Source organism: Vigna angularis, chromosome 3 (genome assembly GCF_016808095.1).
Source record: "Vigna angularis cultivar LongXiaoDou No.4 chromosome 3, ASM1680809v1, whole genome shotgun sequence".
NCBI lineage: Eukaryota > Viridiplantae > Streptophyta > Magnoliopsida > Fabales > Fabaceae > Vigna > Vigna angularis.
The window spans coordinates 1,638,506-1,663,902 of NC_068972.1; the positions used below are offsets into that span (position 1 = coordinate 1,638,506).

The 25,397-nt window shown below is 29.0% G+C and overlaps 2 protein-coding genes across 2 annotated transcripts; both read left to right on the plus strand.

Annotated features, from left to right (window-relative positions):
* The first annotated feature begins 403 nt into the window (after positions 1–403).
* Positions 404–3,105, plus strand: LOC108324332 (NADH dehydrogenase [ubiquinone] 1 beta subcomplex subunit 7). The gene is made up of 2 exons (XM_017557267.2): positions 404–788; positions 2,927–3,105. Exon 1 carries the CDS (start codon positions 469–471, stop codon positions 763–765), a length of 297 nt encoding a protein of 98 aa, XP_017412756.1. The 5' UTR covers positions 404–468; the 3' UTR covers positions 766–788; positions 2,927–3,105.
* Positions 3,106–19,698: 16,593 nt separating this feature from the next.
* LOC108325332 (myb family transcription factor MOF1) lies at positions 19,699–23,754 on the plus strand. Its single transcript, XM_017558390.2, has 6 exons — positions 19,699–20,591; positions 20,689–20,765; positions 20,884–20,920; positions 21,421–21,577; positions 21,763–22,009; positions 23,389–23,754. Exons 1-6 carry the CDS (start codon positions 20,465–20,467, stop codon positions 23,680–23,682), a joined length of 939 nt encoding a protein of 312 aa, XP_017413879.2. The 5' UTR covers positions 19,699–20,464; the 3' UTR covers positions 23,683–23,754.
* Positions 23,755–25,397: the final 1,643 nt, after the last annotated feature.

The window sequence follows — 25,397 nt, forward strand, 5'->3', positions numbered from 1 at the left end:
GACAACACCATAAGTATAATATCAACCGAATTAATCATTTTTATTATTTTTCATAATTATGTTAAAAATGTTTACATCTTCAAAATCATGAATAAGTATTGTTTTATTTTTATGTTAAGATGTCATAAATATAATTAATTTGTTATCAACCTTCGTGTATTTGTAGATGTATCAGAAAATTAGAAAAATATTATTCCCCTCCCCTATTACTATACTAAATTATATTTTCATTAGAGTTTTTATAATTTTATTGTAAGCTTAATTAAATTTTAAGCATATCATAAATTTAAATATAAGTAAATTCATGTTAAAAGATTACATTTTTTTATTAAACATTTATTCTTTTTATTTTCATTTAAATATTATTTAATTTTTAAATTTGAATAAGGGTATATAGAAAAGCATGTAGTATAACCCTGGGGAGGGAGGAAATTGATACACAGAGAAGAGTGTGTGGGAGAAAGAACGATGGAAGTTGAAGGATCGTCGAAGAAGATGATAGCGACGCAGGAGGAGATGGTGGAGGCTAGGGTTCCCTTGGCGTATCGGGATCAGTGCGCCCATTTGCTCATCCCTCTCAACAAATGCAGGCAATCGGAGTTTTATCTTCCATGGAAGTGCGAGAACGAGCGTCACTCCTACGAAAAGTGCGAGTACGAGCTCGTCATGGAGAGAATGCTTCAGATGCAGAAGATCCGCGAAGAACAGCAAAAGGCCGAAGCCAAACAACCGCTAATCCTCGTCCCCAAACCCGCCAATGCCTGATTCCTTTTCCTCTACCTCTCGCTGTAAGTTTTTCAATTCCTTTCCTCTGCGCTTTTCTCTTATCGTCAATTGTCTCGCCACATCACTGATCGCGCTCTAGGATTAGTGGATTCGCGGTTCTTGATTCTTCGGCAGTGCCCTATTCACGTTCTTGTACTTTACTAATTAGAATTGTTAGGGCTACTAACAATCCAATTTGCCCCTATATCAAGTAATTAATCCCTTTTCCGGGTCTATGATAGAGTTCTTATGATTATACTATTATGTTATCACTTTCTGTACTGATTGTGTTGTGGCTGAAAAACAACTCTTGATACTATTCCATGTTGCAAATGTGGTTACCCTTTTAAGAGCAGTACTGAAGACTGATAGTTTGGGGGTACTATGCAGTGTATAGTTGAACCTAATACTGGCTGATGGGGAGTAGTGTAGGACTGAAGGGTTGTCACCTTAAGCTTTATATTGATAGTACTAATATGGTTAATTTGGTTGGCTTTGTGTGTCGTAATCAAAATATTATTCTTTTGTAAGATACAAAAGATATACTTGTTGAAATAAATATAAATAAATCTGCGTAAGAGTATACTTGAACATTAAGTGTAATAGGAATCTATTATGTTATTAACCCTGGCTTTTCAGTTCGGTCTGCTTTTCACTCTTCTGGCTTCCTCGTGACTCTTTTGCTGCTTTTCTGTATATTGGACAAAATTAGTTTGGATTTTTGAAACTACTTTAAATTTAGTTTTGATTTTAAATTGGAATTTAAATTCCTAGTCAAAGCTCACAATGAGTAGTGGATGATGAGCCAATGACATTTTGGTTGTGGCCATGTAGAGGATGTCGAGCTAACGCCACCCTGGTCAAGGCTAACTAAATAATGTCTTGACCAAATGATGATGTATCAAGATTGTCATTGATTTGGATTTTGTTTTTAAATCCTACGAAATATCCAATTGATTGAATTTGATTTAAAATGCATACATTAAAATGGATTCAAAATGGTTCGGTTTGGTGTGGTTATGGATTGATTTGGATTCTTTTTACACCCTTTTTCTTGTGGGTTTTGATTCTGCGAAGCAAAGACTTCCTCGTATCCCTTTAGACATGTCATGGAAGTGGTGTTCCCCTCAAGGACATGACCACTCAATTTCATAATTTGCCCTCTACACATCACTCTGCTTTACCAACCCCTCTCCTTTTCCTCCCTAGTTTCATTATGTGAAACACGAGCGTCTAAGTATAGATGTGGACGATGGAGATGCTGATGAAAATACAGGGTGCAGGCGCGAGACCAAACGGAAGGAGTGGGACTCGGTCATCATGTTACAGACATAAGCGACATGCTAACAAGGATTGAATGCAACTTTAAACTTTTCTTTTGAAACGAAGAAAAACTCTTTTTAAATCTTTAATTTTCAACCTTAGATTTTTTTTATGTCTTTCAGATACAATAATTCTATATTAACATTATTTTCACACATTTACGAAGAAAAGATAGATAAATGTGAGATAAGAAGGACTGAAGTTAAAAAAAAATTGTATGCGAAATAAAATAAAAAGACAGTGCTGTGAAAATAGTATTTTTAGAACAAATTAAGCTTAAGTTTTGTCATGTATATACACACAGAGTTTGTTTAATGTGTTTTTGTTTGTTATGTCGTGCCCGAATCCGTGCAACATAGTTTTGCTTTGATTAACTTGTGACACAGGAAGTGTCTGTTTTCATCATGAGGCTCTAAATCAACTTCGTGAAAAAAAATATAGCGAGCAATATTTTCTTTAAAAGAATAAATAAATAATTTGCCGCAAGATTTATGAATAGGTAACTTTTGCATACAGCTGAATCTATAATTCTCTTGGATGTGGTGATATTTATATTTGCTCTTCTGGTTAGACTCTGGTTTGCCGAGTGGTAATGATCAATGATATAAAACTGTTCTGCATTACTACAAGTAAATAACAAAGGGGTATTTTTCCTAGCAGAGAGTAGCACTATATGCTTATAATTCTATCTTTGTAGATTTCATTTCCACCTTCATATCCTTTACATAATCTGTTGACCTTCTTAACCGATACCCCACACACGCGAACACACAAAAATCTCTATTTATTTTATGCAGTTTCTATATCTTTTTGTTCATGTATTTTTAACTTTTGACAGGAACCATTGCTTGGGACAGATGTTATTTCATGTTTTGCTATTGTATGGATCAAAGTTACCTTGGAGTGTTTGTCCAAAGACTACTTCAGAGTTTTTATACCTTTTTAGCTATTTCTTCTGTCATGGACCCATGTTTCTGCTTGGAAGGAATAAAATTTATTGTTAACATTTCATGGACATATTAACTGACTGGTTTCATACCCACATCTTGTCCATGCCCTTGATCATTTTCTATAGCTTGCTATTTATAGATATTTCGTTGCCAGATTCAGATGCGATTCTAGAACACTTGCCCAGTGATCTAATCTAACGATGTAATTAGACATTTGAATGAGGTTTGAAGTAACCCTGTCAACATGAATTTTGAGACGGTATCAAAGCCGAGGATGTAATATAGAATTCTGAAAAGACGATGATTTACTATATTAAGAAATAGAAAGAGTTTTAAGTTGCAAATTCGAAAATCCTGGGAAGAAATAGTATAATTTCATGAAACAAGATTCCACGACAATGTTTAGGAAGGGAAATCAATTCATTCTTGATTGCATTTTTAAGTTGGGTTTTGGCACTGCCAATTTGTTGGTGTTTGACCAGTGAATATTCCTGAGGCTTATCAATATCAGCATCTAGTTCATTTCAGTCTATAGAAAAATATCTGACCGTGTCATAAGTCAAAGGATTTTGGGCCGGGAGTATTATATGGTTTTTGAATTTTCATCTTTTTATTGGGCTTGACTTTATAGCCCTGTATACGAAGCTTCAGTAGAGCTGTTTTTGGATAGTTAATAGAAACGATACTTTTTCTAACCTGATCAGTTGAATTCGTCCTGATTGGGAAATGTTTTCTGGATGCCCAAACTGTGGTTATCTTCACTTCTGTAACCATGGTTTATCAGAAACATTATTTTCAATTGAGTATCGATGGGAATGAATTAATGTTTACCCCGTAATATATCTGAATGTAATTGTACTTTTTAAAACCCCTCTAGCAAAAGAAATTATAATTCACCTATATAAAGCATCTGTTTCTTTAAAAATTGATAAGAAAACAGTAGCAAACGAACTCTACTCCAGGACTGAGTTTAAGTGGGGTCACTTGACCTTTATTAAGCCAAATGTCCTGTTGTGCCCTGCAGCTTTAGTTAAAGGAATGGCAGCACTGCTATTGGATATTGGATGTGTCAATTATTTCTATTGGCTCACAAATTGTGTACAATTTTAGTAATTTCTATGCAACCTTTTGTGCACAACAGGTGCCGACTTAAAGGAAGCATGGACCTTTACACAGTTGGCTAGCGTCTTGGGCTTGGACCATCTTTTAACAGTCTTTTCCAAATACACTTTTGAGGGAAAAAATTAAAAGAAAAAAATCATGAAAATTTTACTTCTTTTTTTACAAAGGTGGAATTAATTTAGGTATAAGTTAACATGTAGAAAATTTATTATATAATTTTTCCAGAATTCCAATTTCTTTTTTAATTTGTGCGTAAATTAACTCTTACTTCTTCTTTTTCTAGAAACTTTTTTCAAAGAATAATCCAAACAGAACCTTAATTACAACATATCTATAACAGAAAATAAATAAAAGATCTTTTTTTTTTTTTTTTAAATAAAAATTGTCTATTTTTAATACTTCTAATTTTGAAATTTTCGTACTCTAAGCGGTTGAATAGATAGTGCTTAGAAAAATACCTTTCAAAATTTGAGAAACTATTAAAAAAAAAAGGATATAAACTGGAATTTAGATAAAAGGAGAAAAATATTTTTGTTCACCTGTCCCTTAAAGCTAGTCAGAATAAGTGGAATGTACGCCGTGATGGACCTACTTGGAATTACTGTCGGCAATTGCACATCCTTTTATTCCAAATTTGTATGAAAATAAGCCAAACAAGTTTATTAGTGTATCCCTAAATTTATACATTATCTCATTATTGAGTGAGAGACTCCTATGTCAATATAAAATGTGTAGAATCTTTATATTATATTGTAATGTTATTTAGGGTAAAATATGCTTACATATAAAATTCCCATAATATTAAAAACAGTACTATTTTTTATCTCTGTTAGCTCTAAATGTATTTTTTAGGTCTCTAAACTTTAAACATATATTTTGTAGAGTTCTCTAAATTTAAACTTGTTTTTAGTCTTTAATATAAACGAAAAAACATATACGAATAATGGTTTTAAGTGTTAGTTATATATCGAACATTATTTTTCATTTTAAATTTAAGTTTCATAATTTATATTAAAAGAGTGTTTGGGGGCATTAGATTTGGTCGGGTAGAATTTTGACAAATCCATTATCCAACCCACTAAAAAATATTGGGTTGAGTTGGGTTGTATTTTTATGATAAATTCAATTCAATCCACTCTACAACCACTAGATTGAGTGATTAAGATTTGAAAAAAAATCTCTTAATATTAAAAATTGTAATTTTCAAGTATCTCCTAATAAAAAAATAATAAAATATTTATAAAAAATAATTCAATATTCCAAATAAGCTAATATGTCAAATCACACAAGTTTGTTCAAATTAATTTAATACATGAAGCGAAATATAATATAATTTGGCTACAACAAAAGTATTAGTAAGGGTGTATCTCGGATCATACATACTAAATTCATCACTTAATTCCTTTAAGAGTATGTCATTTAAATTAGATCAGATTCGATCCAATCATAAATAAAAACTCAATGAGGTAATGGGGTAAGCTTACAAGACATGTTTAAATTGTGGAGAGACAAAAAATAATTTGAATTTTCATTTACGCTTAATATATTACAATATTCCCTATTATTTATCATTTATTAAATAATTGTTCTCATGAGCTCGTGTGTTGGGTACGCTACTAATATATTATGGAACGTAAACGTGAATAAAAGTGAATAGAAAATTAGGAGTTTTAAAAGTAATGGTCTCGTGTCAAGGGAATGAATAATGATTGAACAAAAGCTACCTACCACCTTGACTTTACATTCTCAAGGCATTGAATTTGGATTAGGTTAAAAACAAAAGTTTGAATTTAATCAATTCATTGTCGTCTGTCTCTCTGTGTGCCTTTTAAGCAAAAACACCTTCTCCCATATCACATACCAACAACTTTGACATCTTCCGCCTACAAAACAACCTCACACGCCTTCATAATCCAAAAACTCACATTATTTTTATCTTTTATACATTGTACTGTATGCTATTAGATCGACCAGATGAGACCATCAAAGATCGACTGGATGAGACCATCAAGGAGGGATGATCGGTCTTGGTAGGTCGTGGTTAGCTGTATTAGACGATATCCAACCAAGAAAAGTATTGCTTACTAATCGATAGTATGGTCATGAAAAGAGGAGACCGGACATACAACTCTAGGATAAAGGCTCTTAAACATAACACATAATCAATATTATTGATAAAAATTACTTAATGAAAATGAGTTATATTTGGCCATGATTAAGATTTCACTTATCACAAGCTCATCTGAAACGTATAAATAGAGGTAGTTACATTTACTGGGAATTTAAGATTTTATTGCAATCCTCAATCATATTAATCACTGACTTGAGTGTACCGAACGTTCAGAACTACTTAAACTAACTCGAAGTAAAGTGTGAATGAATGTTTTATGAAGATCATCCACCGAAAGATACATCTTTAATGTCTTTCTTTTTTTTAGTAGCTACTTAGTAATAAAATTGAAAATTGTTCAAAAAAGAAAACTAAATGAAATTAAAGAAGCAAAATGGTGAAGTTGATAAGATGCATGCATGAGTTAGACATACATATGCAACACTTGATCCAATGATGGGTACGTTGGATGGTATTTTTTGACTTTGGTATTTGGTAGAACTAATAATGTAGTGAGCATTTAAAAAGGGTGATACAGTAGAGTATATACATACATATATAGTAAATATGATTTGACGTGAAGAGAGCGTATATATAATGTAATTTAAGATTATTCCTTACAATGTAAAGGCACATACCAAAGTGACAGGTGACAATTGCATGCAATAATTCTGATTATTAGCTATAGCATGCAGTTTAGGACCAATATAATCCATATTCTTGACTAATTATTACTAATAAGACGATAATATTGAAGAGAATGACACAGAGATGAACACGAAGTGTTGATGCAGAAAGAAGTCAATGGAAGCACTTTATTGGGTGAAATAAAGTAATAGAAAAATAGAGATTCTTTGTCTATCGAGGGAATATATGATGACTAATGGAGATAGGTCCCATTTTCGTTGTCTCCATCTTCGTGCTTTGCTTTTATTTAATCTTTAAGATACAGAATTAGGTTTTCTTTTGTTTTCAAACCTTATAATATGCACGTAATTCGCTGTAGAAACTTCCAATATATAATTCATCATCACCTAATCATATGCCCTTCGTGTCATGCATTTATTTTGGTAAGTTTCTTCTAATCTCTATATTTTATTCATTTACTTTTCTTATTAAAAATGAAAAACTGTTCATTTATTTAGTCTGTATCAAATCACCATCGTGCTACACTCAACCTTTTGCTGTTTCCTTAAGTCATGCTGACGCTTATTGTGTGTCTAAATGACCAAAAATTTTCGATACTGCTGCCTATGTGTTAACCTTTTTTTCAATAATGTTTCTTTCTTTTAATTCTCAAAGTATATTAATAAGCTTTTTTTTTTCTTTTTCCATTGGGTATGAATATATCTATCTTAATATACATGCAGTCCTTAATTATCACATTAACTAATCTTAACATAAATTCCTACTATCACTTATTATAGGAAAAGATAGTATTTTTACGCTTATATATTATATCGATTCAAATCTATCAAATATAAAAAGAAAACAATGATAATTTTGTAAACAATGTTATTCTCATTCCATCAAATAAGTATACCAAAAAATACAGTTAATAATTTTTATTAAATCTTTTTTTAAAATAATCTAAATATATGTCTATTGAAATATTATTCACGTATCATAAATAATATCAGCAGTTTTATATTATAATTATTATTGATTACTTTATTATTATATTTGAAGTAAGAATTATTTCAATAAAAGCATAAAGTTACCGTTCATGTTGATTCTACAAATACAACTAATATTTTTTAATAAATATTCACTATATTCATAAATATAATGAATTCTTATAGTAATATAAGTGTCAAAGAGTCTTTTGCAAGTGGATCTTCTCCCTCTAAACAACAAGGAATATTTTTTCTACTATCAAATACATTCACATAGTCAAATGCATATTATGGTTTTTTTTTAGTTTATCATGTTTATATTTAATTTATTGCATACATGCACGTTTGCAATTCCAGAAATGAGTTTCAGTAATGATAAAAATGAAAAATAATTAGCTCGAAGTCATGAGGTAGACGGTGAGATTATGAATAATAAGAACAAGATATTGAAGATCTTAATTGTGTATGACTAATTAAACAATCAAATCTAAATGAAAGGGAGTTGTATTTGGATAATGAAACTATTTTTACTAGTTTTAGAATCGATATAGAAAATTTCTATATACAAAATTTGATATTTTTTATATTTTATGCATATGTACCTATTCTCGAATTAGTATAAAAAATATTTTTTAGTCCATGTAAAAAATCTATATAGCTGGGATTCAATGTAACGGCACCCTAGTGGAAAAATAAAGTTCAATCACTTTCCTTCTTGGATCCTATTGACTATTATGATTTAATTTGTGGTAAATCATGAACTATGATTTAATTCGTGGTTCAATTTGATATTTTTTTGTTTTTTTTAATTAACTAGACTTGAAAACAGAAAAACAAAAAATTTTAATTTTTTGTATTTTATAAAGCATGAACTATGAACGTGTAGTGTAGTATCAACAATAGACAAGTGTAGTATCAACAACAAACAACAAAAACAAACAACAAAGAAGTTCAATCAAACAACAACAAACAGGTTCAACCAAATAATAACAACAAACAAGTTCAACAAAAAAACAACAAACAAGTTCAACAAATAAGTTATTCAAAACGAAAATGAAAACTAATATTCAAAAGGTGGATTCGTCGAAATAAAGTGTTGCCACTAGTGAGAGAGAACAGAGAATGCGTCTATGAATGAGAAGAACACGAAAATAATTGGTCAAAACAAACAAAAATCATACCTAAAGTAGTTAATTAACATGCATTTGTAACAAATGAAAGAAATATTACAAATGATGGTTGTCAAACTTCGTTCCAAAAAAGTTTGAGCAGAGAAAATGTATCACGTGTTAAGATAAAGTGAATGAATTTTCAATCTCTCGTTCATATTTTTATTGAATTCACTAATATTTTAACGTTTAACGCTGGGACATTCGACGTTTTATATCTTTTTGACGTCTAATTATAGGGAATTTGATGTCATAAGTAAATATTGGCGCTAAACATTTTTGCAAAATTTAGACAATATAACAAATTGACGTCGAATTACAATTCTAAATGACATCTAATAATTGTATTTGTTTATAAAAATGTCACCGGTCATTTTTAACCTTGGTTATTTTTACACTAATGACTAACTAACGAGTAATTTGGTTTACCATATAATTTCAGTCATTTATAATGTATATATTCGAGGACCGAAGCTCCTTTTGATTTTTAAAGGATTTCAAATTAAACTTCAAGCTTCAGGATTTTTAAATGTAAAATTGAATTTTCTAAACCGTGACAACAAAAAGATAATATTTGTGAATCCAGTTAAAAGAAAACCTGTAGGAAAAGACCACCTTAAAACTGAACAAGACATAGGCAATATTAATAATGTGTAAGACATACTTTTTAGCTTGAAAATATATTTACAGCATGATATGTAAATAGAGGATGTAATGTTTATGGAAAAGTAATGTTTGACTAAGTAGGAGAAGTATAGCAGAAAAGTGTTGACAGTATAGTGAAATCAGAGAAACGTGTATTGTACTCTTCAATAATGGAGTTCAAAATAGAAGTGTTTTGTCGGATGTAATTGTGTGTAATGGTCCCTTTATTTCTTTATCGAACAGATTGTCAAAACAAGTGGGCAAAGAAAAGCATAAGCATGGGGTCAAAACAATTTGTCTTTTGCCGAATTCCTAAAGCAAAAAATATAGAAGAAGCTCTGATTGATCAGCTACTATTAATTGTTAGCTACAAACAAAGTCTCACATCAGATAAAATAAGAGATGACATGAATTTATATACATATAAGATACTTCTAAGAGGCCTTTTGAAGTGGTACCAAAAGTAAATCTACGAAGACTTGATCCAAAACGGACAATATCTTATCAGTGTGAAGATTTATGTGTATATGTGTGTTTAACCTTTCTAGGATAATGTGCCTTGATTTAAGTGTTCATTTGAGAGAAAAAAAATGAAAGTTAACGTTTGTTAGGTTTCCTTGAATGAAGGAATGAGAAGGAAAGTGGGGTTTGTGTTTGTTGTGTGTTGTGTTATGGATGGATTCACGATCCTTTATTGACGATTTGGTTTTCATGGCAAAGAATGTCAAACCGAATTTAGGGCGTAGCAGGTTTTTCATTACACGTGCGTCATTTTGCCACTTTTCTATGCTGTAAACCTTCATTGACTTATGCTATTGCAGTGCCAGCAATTCATTAGGTGCAAATTCCAGAGACCACGCAACGGAACCCATGCCCACACTTTGAAATTTTCTACCCTCCAAATATCCATTTACTCTCTTCTACACTTTATTTTCTGCATAAGCTCAATTACTTTCTACGTATAATTACTTCAATAATTTACGTACGCGTATAAAATTATTATTTTAGACGTGTGGGTGTTAGGTTTATTAATGAGGAAGTTCGTTAGAAAAATATAACACCAAGGTTTATTGAGAAAAATATTTATTAGAAAAATACAATATGAGACTTGAGTTTAACTAAATAAAAAATTGATACCACTTTTAACTTAAAATCTTAAAATAATATATTAATAATTTTTCATCTTTATATCATGTTTCAGTTTCTAACTTTAACAAAAACGAGACTTAGACTCGTAGGAATTCTCAACAATAAATTTATAAAATCACATAAATAATAATAGTCAATAAAAACATATTTATTTAATTAAAATTTTAGAACTTAATGCAAAAGACATTAAAAATTTAAATATTACTGCAAGTTAAATGAGTCGAATCATAATTAAATTTTAATAGTTAGACTATTATATTCTTGACTATATATTTTTTTGCCTAATGATAAATATTTACTCCAACAAAGCTCTTATAAATTTTGCTTTCTAACTTAATCAATTTTACAAGTACCTTATAATTATTTTTGTACATTTAAGTAATAAAACCTCTCTAAGTATTTTCTAAATTGCACTAAAACAAGATATTGTCATCAAAATAACAAATTCAAGAAAATTTGAAATGCCAAGGCCAAGTTACTTAAAATCAAAGATAATAACAATATATCAACCTGACTATTAGACTCTTTGCATATTTAGTGTAATTAAAACCTCTACTGCTACTTCGTCTAAGTTTTAATCTCCATGACCATTATCAAGAATAATACATAGAAGACATCACAAGTTGAAGGTATAATTTAGAAACCAGGTCAAGCCAATTTCAAAGGATGGATTTTCATCTACGTTTTTCTTTAAATTCTAAAATATTTACCACATATCATCCATTTAGTAGTTTTTCGTGTTTAAAGAATTTATAAATAACTAACAAATTTAAGCTCAACCCAAGTTCACATTTGATCAGTGACTCATCCTATCACCATGAGATAAGTTTCAAAATCAAACGAATTATCCATTTGTATATATTTGGTGTAAATTATAGCCTTAATTACCTGACAACTTTACTCGACATTAATCAATAATAATTTTAATTGAAATTTAGTAAAATATTAATTTGTTTTACTTAATTTTCTTGTATTATAAAGAAACTGCAATTAGAAAAGGGAGATAAGTCGGGAACATCAAAGAAAATTCTAAATCACTTCAGTGATGAAAATCCTAATTATAGAACACACAACGCAAAAAAAAAAATAGAACTTAAAACTCAATATTTTTCCCACACAGAACAAATCATAAGGAGAAAATTAAAAAGGGTAAAATTAGACATCCCAAAAAAAAGAAAATCGAACTTCTTTGACTAGCATATAAGTCAATTTCCACAGAGAAAAATTTTAGAAAAGTAGAAATAAAGAAGATAAATTCAAAAAGTCAGACCAATTTTATCTTACTATTGATACCCTTTTTACAAACCAAACTCACCACTCTTTTTTCTTATTTTCTGACGAGAAAAGTCAAAAACTATTAAACCTATTAACTTTCCATTTTACCTCATTTTGTTATGCTCACACTCTTCCACGAGTATCAATTATTTTAGTCACGATGGTTTTATATATATATATATAAGAAAATAATAATATTTTATTCTTATAACTCAGGGTCATATTTTATGTTATGTTAGTATATTTTAGTGAAAAAGTTTTATAAAACCTAAATCGTTAGTCTTATGATTGAATCTCGAGTTTTGATATTGATTGTTTTAAATTTTATATTCCAATTCAAACAATCAAAATATATTTAGACGATATAAAATAGGTGATGTTTTAGTTTTGATTTATAAATGAATTAAAACACAAAATCATAAATAAATAATAAAAAAAATAACTATAAAGTTTCAGTTATTTTAATAATTGAAATGAAGTCAATTATATTTTTAAATTTTTATAATCGATTTTTCATAATAAAATCAATAACATATTTAGTTCAAGAAACAATTGATAAGTTTATTAATTTATCATGTTATATTCATATTATATAACTTTGAATCCTAATTTCAGTTATATTTAATTTTTTTCCTTTAAATAGTTAACACAAGGAAAAAGTATAATTCCTTTTTTATACGTTTATTTTATCAAAATTCACAAATTAGAAAACATTGTATACTGTGAGTATGAATGGTATAATCAGCGACGAAACTTATAAGAGAGTAAGCGTATTGTAAGTGCCTCTACTCCATTATCAAATTCACAACACTTTTTTTTTATAACATAGTCACCTATTTATGTTGTTGAAGATCCACTAAAAATGTAGTTATTTCATATTACCGATTTACATGCAAGATAAAGACGATGATGTAAGAAAAGTTCGTTCATTTTACATTAATAATTTTAAGTCAAAAGTATACTTAGTTTAAATATAGTCCCAGATTTTGTTATCAAATTTGTCATTAGATATAATATACACGTAAAATCTAGGCTAAATGGATTAGTTTTTATTAATTTGAAATTACAGTGATATATTTGTAGGGAGGGACAACACACAAACATGCACATAAATATTTTTACGTACTAAGATATTGTCCACTTTGGATCAAGCCCTCACGGATATGCTTTTGATACCACTCTAAAAGGTCTCTCAACAATGGAGATATGTTATATGTATATAAACCTATGTTCATCTTTTATTTTATCCGATGTGAAACTTTGTTTATATCCAACAATATTATGAATATAAATTAAGATTTCTGTTTTTAATGTTATCTTGTGTGAAGAGGAGGAGAATAAATAATGAAGTAGAAAAAGAGAAAGTAATGAGAGGAGAGTGATGAATAATGAAAAGAATATTTAATTTTGGTTGTAATTTAGTATATTATTATAATTTGGATTATAGGAAGAAAGAAAGTGAGGAGAGTTGGCACACGTGCCGAGGCACATTACCGTTCGCCTGCTCACGCCAAAGGTTACCGGCGGCCTCGAGGGCAGCCCATTGAGGCTCTGTTGTTTTCCAGCGAAGAAGAGTGGAGATATTTTGAAATGAATCCTGATAATTAATAAAATTAATATGTGATCCCTGTAAATTGAAAAATTAATATTATCTTATCTTTATCTTGTCTGGGTGAGAGAGAGAATAGTGGTATGTATTAAATTAAATGCTGTTTGGACTGTTCCATAAGCCATCATTCGATTTGAGCAGGAATTTCCAGCATTCTCTTCCTTTACTTTCTGCCATTTCCATCATTATAAAACTCTGACATACTCAGAGGATGAAGAGAGAGACACACACACTGTTTCTTAATTCTCTCTCCCAATCTGCACTTTTCTGCCATCTTTTAGAACAATTCCTTCTGATTAGCTGAGAATGCCATTTTGTTTCTTTCCTTTCCTCTCTTATAATGCTCACCTGCTCCCTCACTGCCCCAAATAAATACTCTTTTTTTCTTTCAAATCCTTTCCTTCTTTTCAATTCTCCCTCCAACTTCTCTGCATTTAACATAACAACTTCATTTTCAATTTAATTCCACTTTCTAAATTATACATTCTAAATTTATCTTATTTTAATTAAGGTAAGAATTTCAATACATTTTTTTTACATTAAAACACATATATTTTAATTATAAAATTAAATATTTCTGAGATTTTACATTCATATCTGTATTATAAATTCGAATATAGTTATTTGATGTTCAATCTCTAACATTATATCATATATTGTGCTTTTATTATATGCTTTACTTATATAAAATTTTGTAATTAATATTTAGAACGTTCATCTAATATCTCATATATTAATATTTATATAAGTATAAACACTGAAACTAATTATCATTTAATATCATTTAATTTCTGTTCGTTTTTTAGAAGATTGTTTTGAGCAAAATGAATAGATGGATTTGAAGGTGAATTGATTGTTATTTTTTAAGTGAATTTTGAGGTAAAATTTGTGAAAATTAGTGTATGATTTTATCAATGTACAGATACTTTTTTTTAATTGATAAAAATTGAAGATTATCAAAATATCCGTAATTATAAAAATAATATAAAATGATAATTGTTAATGTTATATATAATTGTAAAAATATTTATAAATAAAAAAATAATTAATTTTTAAAATATAAAAATGGTAATTTAATAAATTGAAATAATATTAATAATAATAATAATAATTATTATTATTATTATTATTTAACTCATCCCTGTGAATCTATTGCATATAGAAATGTATAAGGGTAAAATTGAGAATGAATGATACTTAGCTACAAATATGCACAGACGAAAGAAGATTAGAAAAATCCTTTCTCCTGTAAATTTGCACTTCCAATCGCTCTGGGATGTTTTAAAGTGAACAATTGATTCCAAACAGTAATCAACTATGACAGTATATTGATTCAAAACGAACACAACATTATAGTCTATTAAGAAGAAAAATAATAAAAAATATTTAATAATAATGATAATAATAAGATTTGAATCCAACCCACATAAAACATTAATATTATTTTTAACTGAAAACATTAAGATAAGATAATATGTTGATGTGTTTTTATTTTTATAAAATGTTTCATTTTTTTATTTTTGTTTAATGTGAGATGTAGATTTTTTTTTTCAAATTTTTAACTTATATTGAGTTCGAATGAGTGTGATTGAAGATGAAGTTTGAAGAAATCATGTTTCAAACTGACTATTTAAATTGTTTAAGAGTTGTATTATTAACTTGTTTTTGAAAATATATTTAAAAATTAAATGTTTTTGCGACCAAGATTGATTTTCTTTTATTTTTTATCAAATAGATTATTTTCAATTATACAAAATTAAAATAAAAATTCAAGTTTTATTCTTATTATTGTTTTCATTCAAGTAAAAATATAATTAAAAATAACTTGTTCTTAGTCATATTTTCACTTAAGCTTTGACACTGTAATTCAATTCCTATATCTATGCAAAATTTGTTCAAACGGAGACAAATTTTGTGAAAAGATTTTCGCTTATGGTATTTTTCTTTCAAACGTACAATCAATATTAATTTGTATGTTTAGCTGTTTTTTTTCTGAGTGAATTTTGTTATATTAAAATAATTTTGAAGACGATAAAAGTTATATGAATGTGTAATCACGTATATATGAGTTATTGTTTATTTTTGTATTAAATATTGATATTTATGATATAACAAAATCTCTTTATAGTTTAATATGCTTAATACAAATTATACAGTTATAATTATTTTTATGTATACACTTATTGTAAGTTTGTGTTTAACTATCGTTAATGAATTATTTCTTCTATATCCTTATTTTATGTTAAAAGTTTATTTCAATAACTTCTTACTTTATTACGTACACAAACAAAATAAAGACCATAAAGAATTTATTTTGAACTTTCTTACGTAAATGTTTATACATTTTTAAAATGTAAATACCTTATATATTACAAACCCTCTTATTTGTTTATAGTATAATGAATATTCTGTTTCCGAGTGTTGTAACATTGAGTATGAAATAATTGATTATTATTCTATAAATAGATACTACGCTCTCAATAAATAAACTGTTTAATTTGAACATTTTTTTATATTTATTTATAGTATATATTTAGCGTAATAATACTTCAGACACTTTTCAAATAAATAAATTTACACATTTTTTTTATTTCATCAGATAAATTAAAATATTTATAAAATTTACAAAATGTATAGTTTTCTGTTAATTTAAACAATATCATTCTTATTCTGTATATCTTTTCTTTTAATTCTTGTTTTTTACTTTCTAATCCACTGCACCCACACACGCAAATAAAAAAATAAGTAAATTATCTGTATGTCAAATTATACGACGTGGATTCTATTTTAATTAATTTCATGTGAAAAATTCTCATCTGTTTAAGAAAATGAATGTCAAATATAAGTGTCTCTAATTAATTAAAGATTAATTTAAAAAATAATAATGTTAAGTAGTTAAAATGTCTGTAGTTAAAGTTAAAGATTAATTTAAACTCTAATATACAAATTAATTATTTTTTTATTAATAATATAGACCGTGGTATTAATAATTTTTAATTCATTAAAAATATATAATTTAGTTAGTATAATAATTAATTATTTTTACTTCAAAATTAATTGCTATTTAATAATTTTTATCACATAAGTTATTGATTTTCGGTTGGTACTGTTATCTTTAGTTTTCAAATATATAATGGTTTGAAACTTACCAAATTTGCATTGAATGTTGATTTGAGGATTTTGAAATAGACTATAAAAGTGCAAACATTGACATTCTTAGTCTTTGAATTTTGAACTATTTATTTCAATGAAACATGTTGGAATAGTTTAAAAATCCGAGTATATAACTAACAAACACTCACTAAAATACAAGAACATGTATAAAATGAAATTTTGTTTATCAAACCATTAGGGACCTACCATACAATGAACAAGGATCAAATTATATTAATCCAACTCAATATTGAACTAAATTCTAATATTATTGCTTATTTTGACCTAGATTTTGCATATTATTTTGATTTGACTTAAAGTTATAATTATTTGTATGTTTTTATTTATTTTTTATTCAAAGGTGAGCTACGACGAAGAAAAAAAAAGGTAAAAAGAGTCAAACCCTATCGAGTTTATTACATTTTTCAAAAGTTCACATTTATATATTTGTAAAATATTTATAACATTCAAGTCATTAATAATAGCTTCAGAAAAATAAATACTAGTAAAAAATCCAGAATATACAATTTATTAGATGGTAATGTGAATTTATAGAATTTTGAACATAGTTAATTAATCACAACAAAAAATATATCGGATTACAATTTGTAAAAGAATATATTTGATTACATTCGGTAGGCTGCTCAGCTAACAAGTGTTACACAAGCAAAACACAATAATGTTATCTATTATAATAATACTAATAATAATAAAAATAATAATAGTATACTCTCAATCTAAATATTTTGAAAATCATTCATATATATTTTCTACTTTGTATAATTATAAAACTAAAAATTTATGAATCTTATAGAGTGATATAAAATATAACTATTTAACGAGCTTTTTAAATCGAATTATACCTACTTCAAATTTTCAAACATGTATTTATTTAGTCACTCAAGTTTTAATTTTATTTATTTGATGCGTGGACACCTTTAACACAATAAGTATGAAATTGAATTTCTGAAATTCAACAATTGATTGAGTTTATTAAGCTTAAATTTTTGTGTTTCATAAGAACGGTTGCTTAAGGTTCGTTTCACATATTTTAATAAAATTATAATAATAAATATATAATTTTAAAACAATGTTAATAAAAATAATTAAAAATGGAAAACAAATGTTATTAGTTTTGTAAACGATCAATCAATTTATTTAACTTAAATAATAAAAATTATAATTATATCTTGTTTCTTGTGCATATGTATATATTATTTTAATTTATATGTTTACCAAATTAAACATAAAATTTAAGTTTTTGAGATTATTTTTTAATTCGAAGAAGATTACGATATAATATATAAAAATTGTTCAATTAGAGTAAGTTTTAAAGTTATAAGATATATAATCGTTATATTACTAAAACTTTAATTATAAGTATATACTTACTTACTAATACATTGATAGAAGATATTAAAGTGTACAAAATAATGATAAATTAATAAAAAACTTGAATAATAGTATTTGAATAATGTAATGATGATGATAAACAGGTACTAAGCATGATTGACTATTTTTCTACATACATACTTAAATGAGTCCGATGTTAAAAAAATAACCAATCCGTAGTTAAAAATTAATTTATTTCTCTAAAATGTATAATATTTATTCTAAATAAACACCAATTCATTGTTACACTCTAATATTATTTTTTCATAAGTAATTGAGTTGAAAAAAAATATTTGTTTCCAGAGTTCTCTTTCTAAGAAAATAGCCGTAAAGATGAAATAAATTGTGAGAATATTGTAATATTTAATAAGTTTTATAAGTAAAGATAATAAAGTTGTAAATGAATTATTATAATATTATTGCAAATGATAGAATATAAATATTGAGAATATATAGTAAAGAGAGTTGATTGATTGATTTTGATGGCACATCCCAGCTGTGTAGATTGACAATAGTTCAGAGTTGAAATTCCACATACGGAATTCATCACGTTGACGTAAAGATCCTTCCAACGATCTCAGCCGTTGATTTACGATGGGGTAATTTCGAGGTGCCACCATCTGATTTATTTTGGTGTCTATTGGGATGACAAATTTCGTACGCATCTCATCAGTGTGCTGCTTTGGCTTTTTTTTTGTAATTATTTTCTTTTATCTTATCTTTCTCATCTTCCACTCTCACCTTAATCACTTTCTAAATCTTAATCCTTCTGCATCTGTCTTTCTTTGACTTCCTTTTTTTTCTTTTATTTTTTTCTTGACATGAAAGATATATTCCTTACGACCTTAACAGAAATGTCTAGTCAATAATTCATAAGTCCATCTTCAATTTTGTTCAGATATTCTTCATAATTTTCTATATTTTTTTTAAAAATTATTTTTTTATTTCTTCTCCATCCCAACCATGTGGAGCTTAAAACAAAGACATATTAACATATTCAGCTCCAAAAAGTACATGTAAAAAGCTCTCATGCAGTTGTTTAGAGTTTGAAACAAGATGGATAAATAGTAAAGTTAACAATTTCATGACAGAAACGAAAAGATTGAAAGTAGAAAAAATATGAAAAAAGTGTGGTAATAATAATATTATTATGTGTACTATTTCCCATGCACGTCCAAATGGCATTACAGGCAGTTTATTGCTTGGCACACAGGTAACCTAAGTTTAGATTAGGGCTAGAAAGAGTGTGGGCCCCAGAGAAAGGGTAGAATGGTCTGCGAAAGATTGCAGTGAGGGCAGATCTGTGAAATTGTGTTGTGCAATAATGATCTTGCATTCACACAATGTTCATTCACAGAAAGGATAGTATAATAGGTATAATAGTAATAATAATAACTAGAAAGAAGAAAAGTATTTTCATGGGGTCTTACACAGTGATGATGACGACGTTGGCGTATGTAGCAGTGGTCATATTCTAATGAGTAAGTCTTTGTAGAGAGAGAAGGAAAAAGTGGCGTGAGAGAGAGAGAGAAGCAAAGGTCAAAGCGAGGCAGTTGAGTAATTGTAACACCGTTGATAGTACCCATTATATTGGCAATTGCATAGGTGTAATGATTTCGTGGAAGGTCAGTGCAAACAAGATCAGAAGCCTCCTCGTGATTTTTATCTGAGAAAAAGCGTTTTGAGTTTTCTGCTTTTTGGGGATTTCAGTTTTGAGTTTGTAGTAGTTTCTGTTCCCTTTATTTATTTTCTAGTTTATCTGATTGCTCCTTGGCAACTTAAAGGTACAGCAACCACCGTATATATCAGGTATTATCAGTGTATGTGTGTGTGACTCCTAAGGAATTTGCAGAGCTCTTACACATGTCTTCTTCGTCTTTTCATTTTCTCTCGTGATATTCCTCCTCTCTCTCTCTTTTGCCCCCTCTGCTTTCTGTTTGCGTGGGGAGCAAAAAGCTCATTCTTTTCTCTCTCTCTCTCTCTCTCTCTCTCTTTCTGATATATAAGACTGAGAGGTCCAAACAAACTAAACTTCTTGTGGGCAAGACGTAGTACCTTTTGGTGTTGAGGAAGAAACACAAGAAAGCGAAGAAAGTGAAGAAAGTGAAGGTCTTTTTTACTCAACCAAGGGTTTCGATATATATCTATCTATCTATCTGCTTTGCATATATAAGATCAAACTGAACATGGGTAGTTGTGGAAGAGAAGGAGCTGTCAGGCAATATATAAGGTCAAAGGTTCCTCGTTTAAGGTGGACTCCCGAGCTGCACCGTTGCTTTGTTCACGCCATTGATAGCCTTGGAGGTCATCAAAGTAAGTCGACTCGTTTTTCATTTTTGGATATTTAAGATATAGGATCCGTTTTTCCTGGCTATTATTAATTTCTGTTTTTTTTTTGTTATCTTTTCAGAGGCTACTCCTAAGCTCGTTCTTCAGTTGATGGATGTTAAAGGGCTCACAATTTCACACGTCAAGAGTCATCTTCAGGTTAGGAACGTTAGAACAACACGGTTTTTATGACCAGTCAAAATTTTGCTGATGCATGGTTATGTTTCATTTTCGGTGTTGTTTATTGATGTTGGGTTTCTCTCTTTACACAAACCAGATGTACAGAAGCATGAGGGGCGACTTGGGGAGACAAGGTACCGAACCCTCTTTACTGCAAAACACACGAACAATGATAGGGTCTTAATCTTTGTAGTTGTTCCTCATGACGATCGTGGTTCCTCAAGAGTATATTTCTGTCACGTATCCATGCCATACGTGGGGAACTATAGACCGTGCTCTGTGCATTGAATGCTGATTGTTGTTTCTTCTCTTGGTACATATTTGAAGTTAAAAAACACATCCTATGAGCTCGCACTTATACACAAGTTGGGAAACTTGAAACTGAGTTGCACATTTATTAGTCTCTTCTTTACCATAACAGTGTAGGGAGAAGAAGGAGGCAATGTCCTTTTAAATCTTCCTCTAATGGCATTTTGATGAAATCCACAACTTTTTTTTTTCTGCATTCTTCATACACATCAAAGGTCGTTCGTTGCCGGCATGTGTTGAAAGCACAAGGCATTAATTGCTAACATGAAAGAAATGTTATGATTATTTTATAATGTGTTGGTAAGTCGGTACGTGTATTTGTCAGGTAGGACACACTCCCAACATAGGAACCAATCTTTTGAGGAGCACGATGATGGGTGTGTTGATGAAGTGAATGATGTTTGCGTTGAGTATTCATGTTCGAAACCCATGGGAATAGAATCTGATTCCTTCTTCGGCCACAGCAATCTCCCTCCGAAAAGGTCAGCCTATATAGCTTTATTCATCTCTTTTCTCAGCTGAAATAATTTCAGACTTTTCAAACGTCAAAAGAAAAGAGAAGCAAAAGAGAGCGGTGTTACGCTTGCCTTGATCTTTTGCTTTTCTGAGCCAACTTTTACTTTTTTGCTTCTTTTTAAATTCCTTTTCGTTTGGATTCTCTACTCAGAGCAAGAATCGAGACGAGGAGTTCCATCTCAGAGAGTCTGCAATGCAGCCAAAGATTATGTGATGCAGTTCCAAATCCGTACTGTTTTTATGATTATCTGCAGAAGCCCATGGCTGAGCACAAGGGAATAAAGGAGTTCTGTAAGGCTTCAGCATGGCAGACACAACCCCATTCCTCTCTGTTACTACCACATTTTCCCACCCTCACTTCATTCCAATGTCCTAACCAACAATCAGATTTCCTCCAGGTCTCTCATCTCTTCTTTTCCTGTTATGCTTTTAATTTATTATTTTAGGGTTTTTGCACTGTGGTTAATTGGAGTTTTACTTCCATAATACACATAATTATAGTCTGCATTAAATGCTGATATTCACTGTAAAGTATAATAAATAGCTGTGAAACTTAAAAGAATGCAAAAAAGTTTTATTCCTTGGAGGGATGCCGAGATGACCAATCCATAGGGTGGAAGCACTCCACTTTTGTTCAGTGTGATCTTATGTTTTGTCTGTCAAATGTGCACAGCTTTTGGGATCACGTTGTGTGTTAAATGGGAAACCGTTGGTTAATTTCTCAGCTGCCTGTGCCTTTTCTTTGTCTATCTTTTATAGAAAAATATATTATTAAACTATTATTAACTTTGTTCTGAGGTTCAAACAGGAAGCTCTTTTGTAGAAACTGGTGTCATTATTAAATAGTTTGGGTTGGAATGATTTCTTTGGGTGAAGCGATGTTAAAAGTGTTGCTTAGTATTATTAGTTTTGATATTGTTGTAAAGAAGTTGGTTTTTTGAAAAGAACAGCAGTTAAGTGTTGCAAAATGAAGAGTGGCTAAAATAAGGAAACGTGAAGTGTTGAACACAGGTAGACACATTACTTTATGTAACATTTAATCTGGTTGTGGAGTGGTTAGATTGTTTTGGTCCCCTTTTGTACGACTTGAGATTGTGGTGGGAATAGAGGAGAGGGTGCTTGTGATTGTCCAAAATTTATCATAGGCTGAAATGTGGCCGAAAGGGTCATCATGGCTTCTAATTTATATTCTGAGTTTTTTCACATTCAGTGGTCCTCCCAAATTATTGAAATTCTGACTTTGCAAATGGAAATTTATCTATGCCCTTTATTGCATCCATACGGATACTTCTTTTGAAGGTAGAGACCCCACAAGTAGGACTTAACCTCAACTTCTTTCCTCTCCATAAAATCCAAAACTTATAATTGCTCTCTCTGGATCAGAAGAAAGATAAAGACGTCAATGTATCTATTTTTGTTTGATTATACAAAATAAAAAATTGTTCTTTACGCATTTCAGTCAATTCAAATTTTAAAACTTTTGGAACACCATGTTTCTCTCTCCTTCCTTTCTTCAAACTAAGGCTAAATGATAACCTTTCCAATGCCAACTTTCTTCTCATCTGCACAAGTCCACATAACATTTGGTCAAAAAATGCATGTGGGGGTGTGATTAGGAACATGATTTTCAAAAAGTATATTTGTTGTTGTTTTGAGTGTGTGTATATATATATGTCTTAGGAATAGTGGTCAAATGAATAGGAAGGAAGAGTGTTGTTACTTTGCAGAAGTGAGATTTTTGAGACACTGTTGGTAATGTGTTTTGTGGTGTTTATAGGTGACAACATTAAATGAAGGAAAGAGCAGTGGAAAAGGAATTAATGTAGATGTGAACACTGAGACAGGTGAGGCAGAAGTTGAGGATGTAGGAGGGTATGAATTGTCATTGTCGCTTACATTGCCAAATCCTTCACCTCAGAGAAGTAATTGTTCATGTTCAGGCAGTGAGATCAGTGAGACAATCTCATCATGCCCTGCTGCAGGGTTTAGCAACTACAAGGATTGCACCAGTTCATCCAATCTCAATGAAACAATTAATTTGGACCTTTCTTTAGCCCTATGTGGCAATTGATTTCATCCACTCTTGTAAAATCAATCTATTATAGGCATAATCTACTCTACTCTACTTTTTCTTTTCTTTTTTTTTCTCATTCTCTTCACTAACAATTTTGCTCTTTTAATCCATTTGTTCACTTTTCTATCAATTAATCCAGACATGCTGTCACCTGTCAAACAGACCATCTTCTAATATTAATATGCTTTCTTTTTCCTTTATGAAGATTGTATCACAACTTTGTACAAAGATCAATTCTCATGAGTTTCCATTAGAAAATAGTACAAAAAAACATAACAAAATGTAAAATGTCACTACTTGGTTGATTTCTAGTTGAATAACATGTGCAAAACATGAGCATCTGTATAACAAAAATTGAGAGCATGTACGAAATGCAAAGGCTGGATTCTAATGAGTTATACAATTGTCTTTAGAACTGTAATATATGATTAAATAGTAATAACTGTAATGATTAATACGAACAGACACAAGCCTTTTTCTTATTTGTTGTGTTTTTCTATATATAGAAATATACGGTTTAACGTCAAAACATAAATAATTTTTGTGAAACTAGAATTGGGAAATTATGTATTATTTTCTAGTTGAGGATTTATACAATTGTCTTTTGTTAGAGGGATTCTATGATTATTTATTTGATATTTGAATTTAAATTTAATAAGGGTATATATATATATATATATATATATATTAATTTAATAAAAATAACACTAGAACTACTATAACAAATTAAATTGTGACAACAAAAAATTATAGCTAAAAGTGGCATAAAAAGTTATAAAAGATTGTAGTTCCAATGGTATAAATTTCAGGTCAAGTTTAATAAAAAGGAAAGTGGTCTAGTTCAAATAACATTAAAAATAGTTACAAAAAGTTATATTAATAATATATTTTATGCAATAGTATAACGATATATTTTAAATAAAAAGTAAAACTTATTTACAGGTGTTATTCCCATTCACAACATTAAATTTTAGAAATTAGAAATAAATAAAATAAAATATGTAATAGCATTAAAATTTTTAAATTAGAAATAAATAAAATAAAATATGTCATAACATTAAAATTTTGAAATTATAAATAAATAAAATAAAATATGTCATAACATTACAGTATACAATACCCGAAAATAATTTCTTTGTATTACACGATTTTGAAAAGTTGATTGAATTACTCTCATAACCGTTCTAAGTAAAATCTATCCCATCAATTACTTCTTAACATCTATAAGTCAATAATACAATTATTATGTTAATGAGTTGAATATTACAATATATGAAAGATATAAAATAATTTTAAAAAACATTTAAAGCAAGATAAAAACAATGAATTTGAAGACTCAAAATATAAAGTAAAATTTTGAATTTATGGAATTTTCACAGGTAAATAAAAATCTTAAAGTCATCCAAAATATTCATAACTCAATACTGATGCATAATAGTTAAGCCAATAGTGTGAAACAATAATTAAAAGCCAAATTTCTTACAAATATTTTATAAGGAAAAGCACATGTTTTACTATTTCAACATGTATTATTTTGGTTAAATAGTATTTTTAGTTTCTATATTTATACACTGCTTTATTACTTTTCTTTCATTTATTTTTTACTCAATATGGTTTTTTATTTTTTTAAAAAGATCTAATATGACACGTTAGATAAACATCAATGATGAATTAACATATACTAATATAACCACACAATCATTTTATGCTTT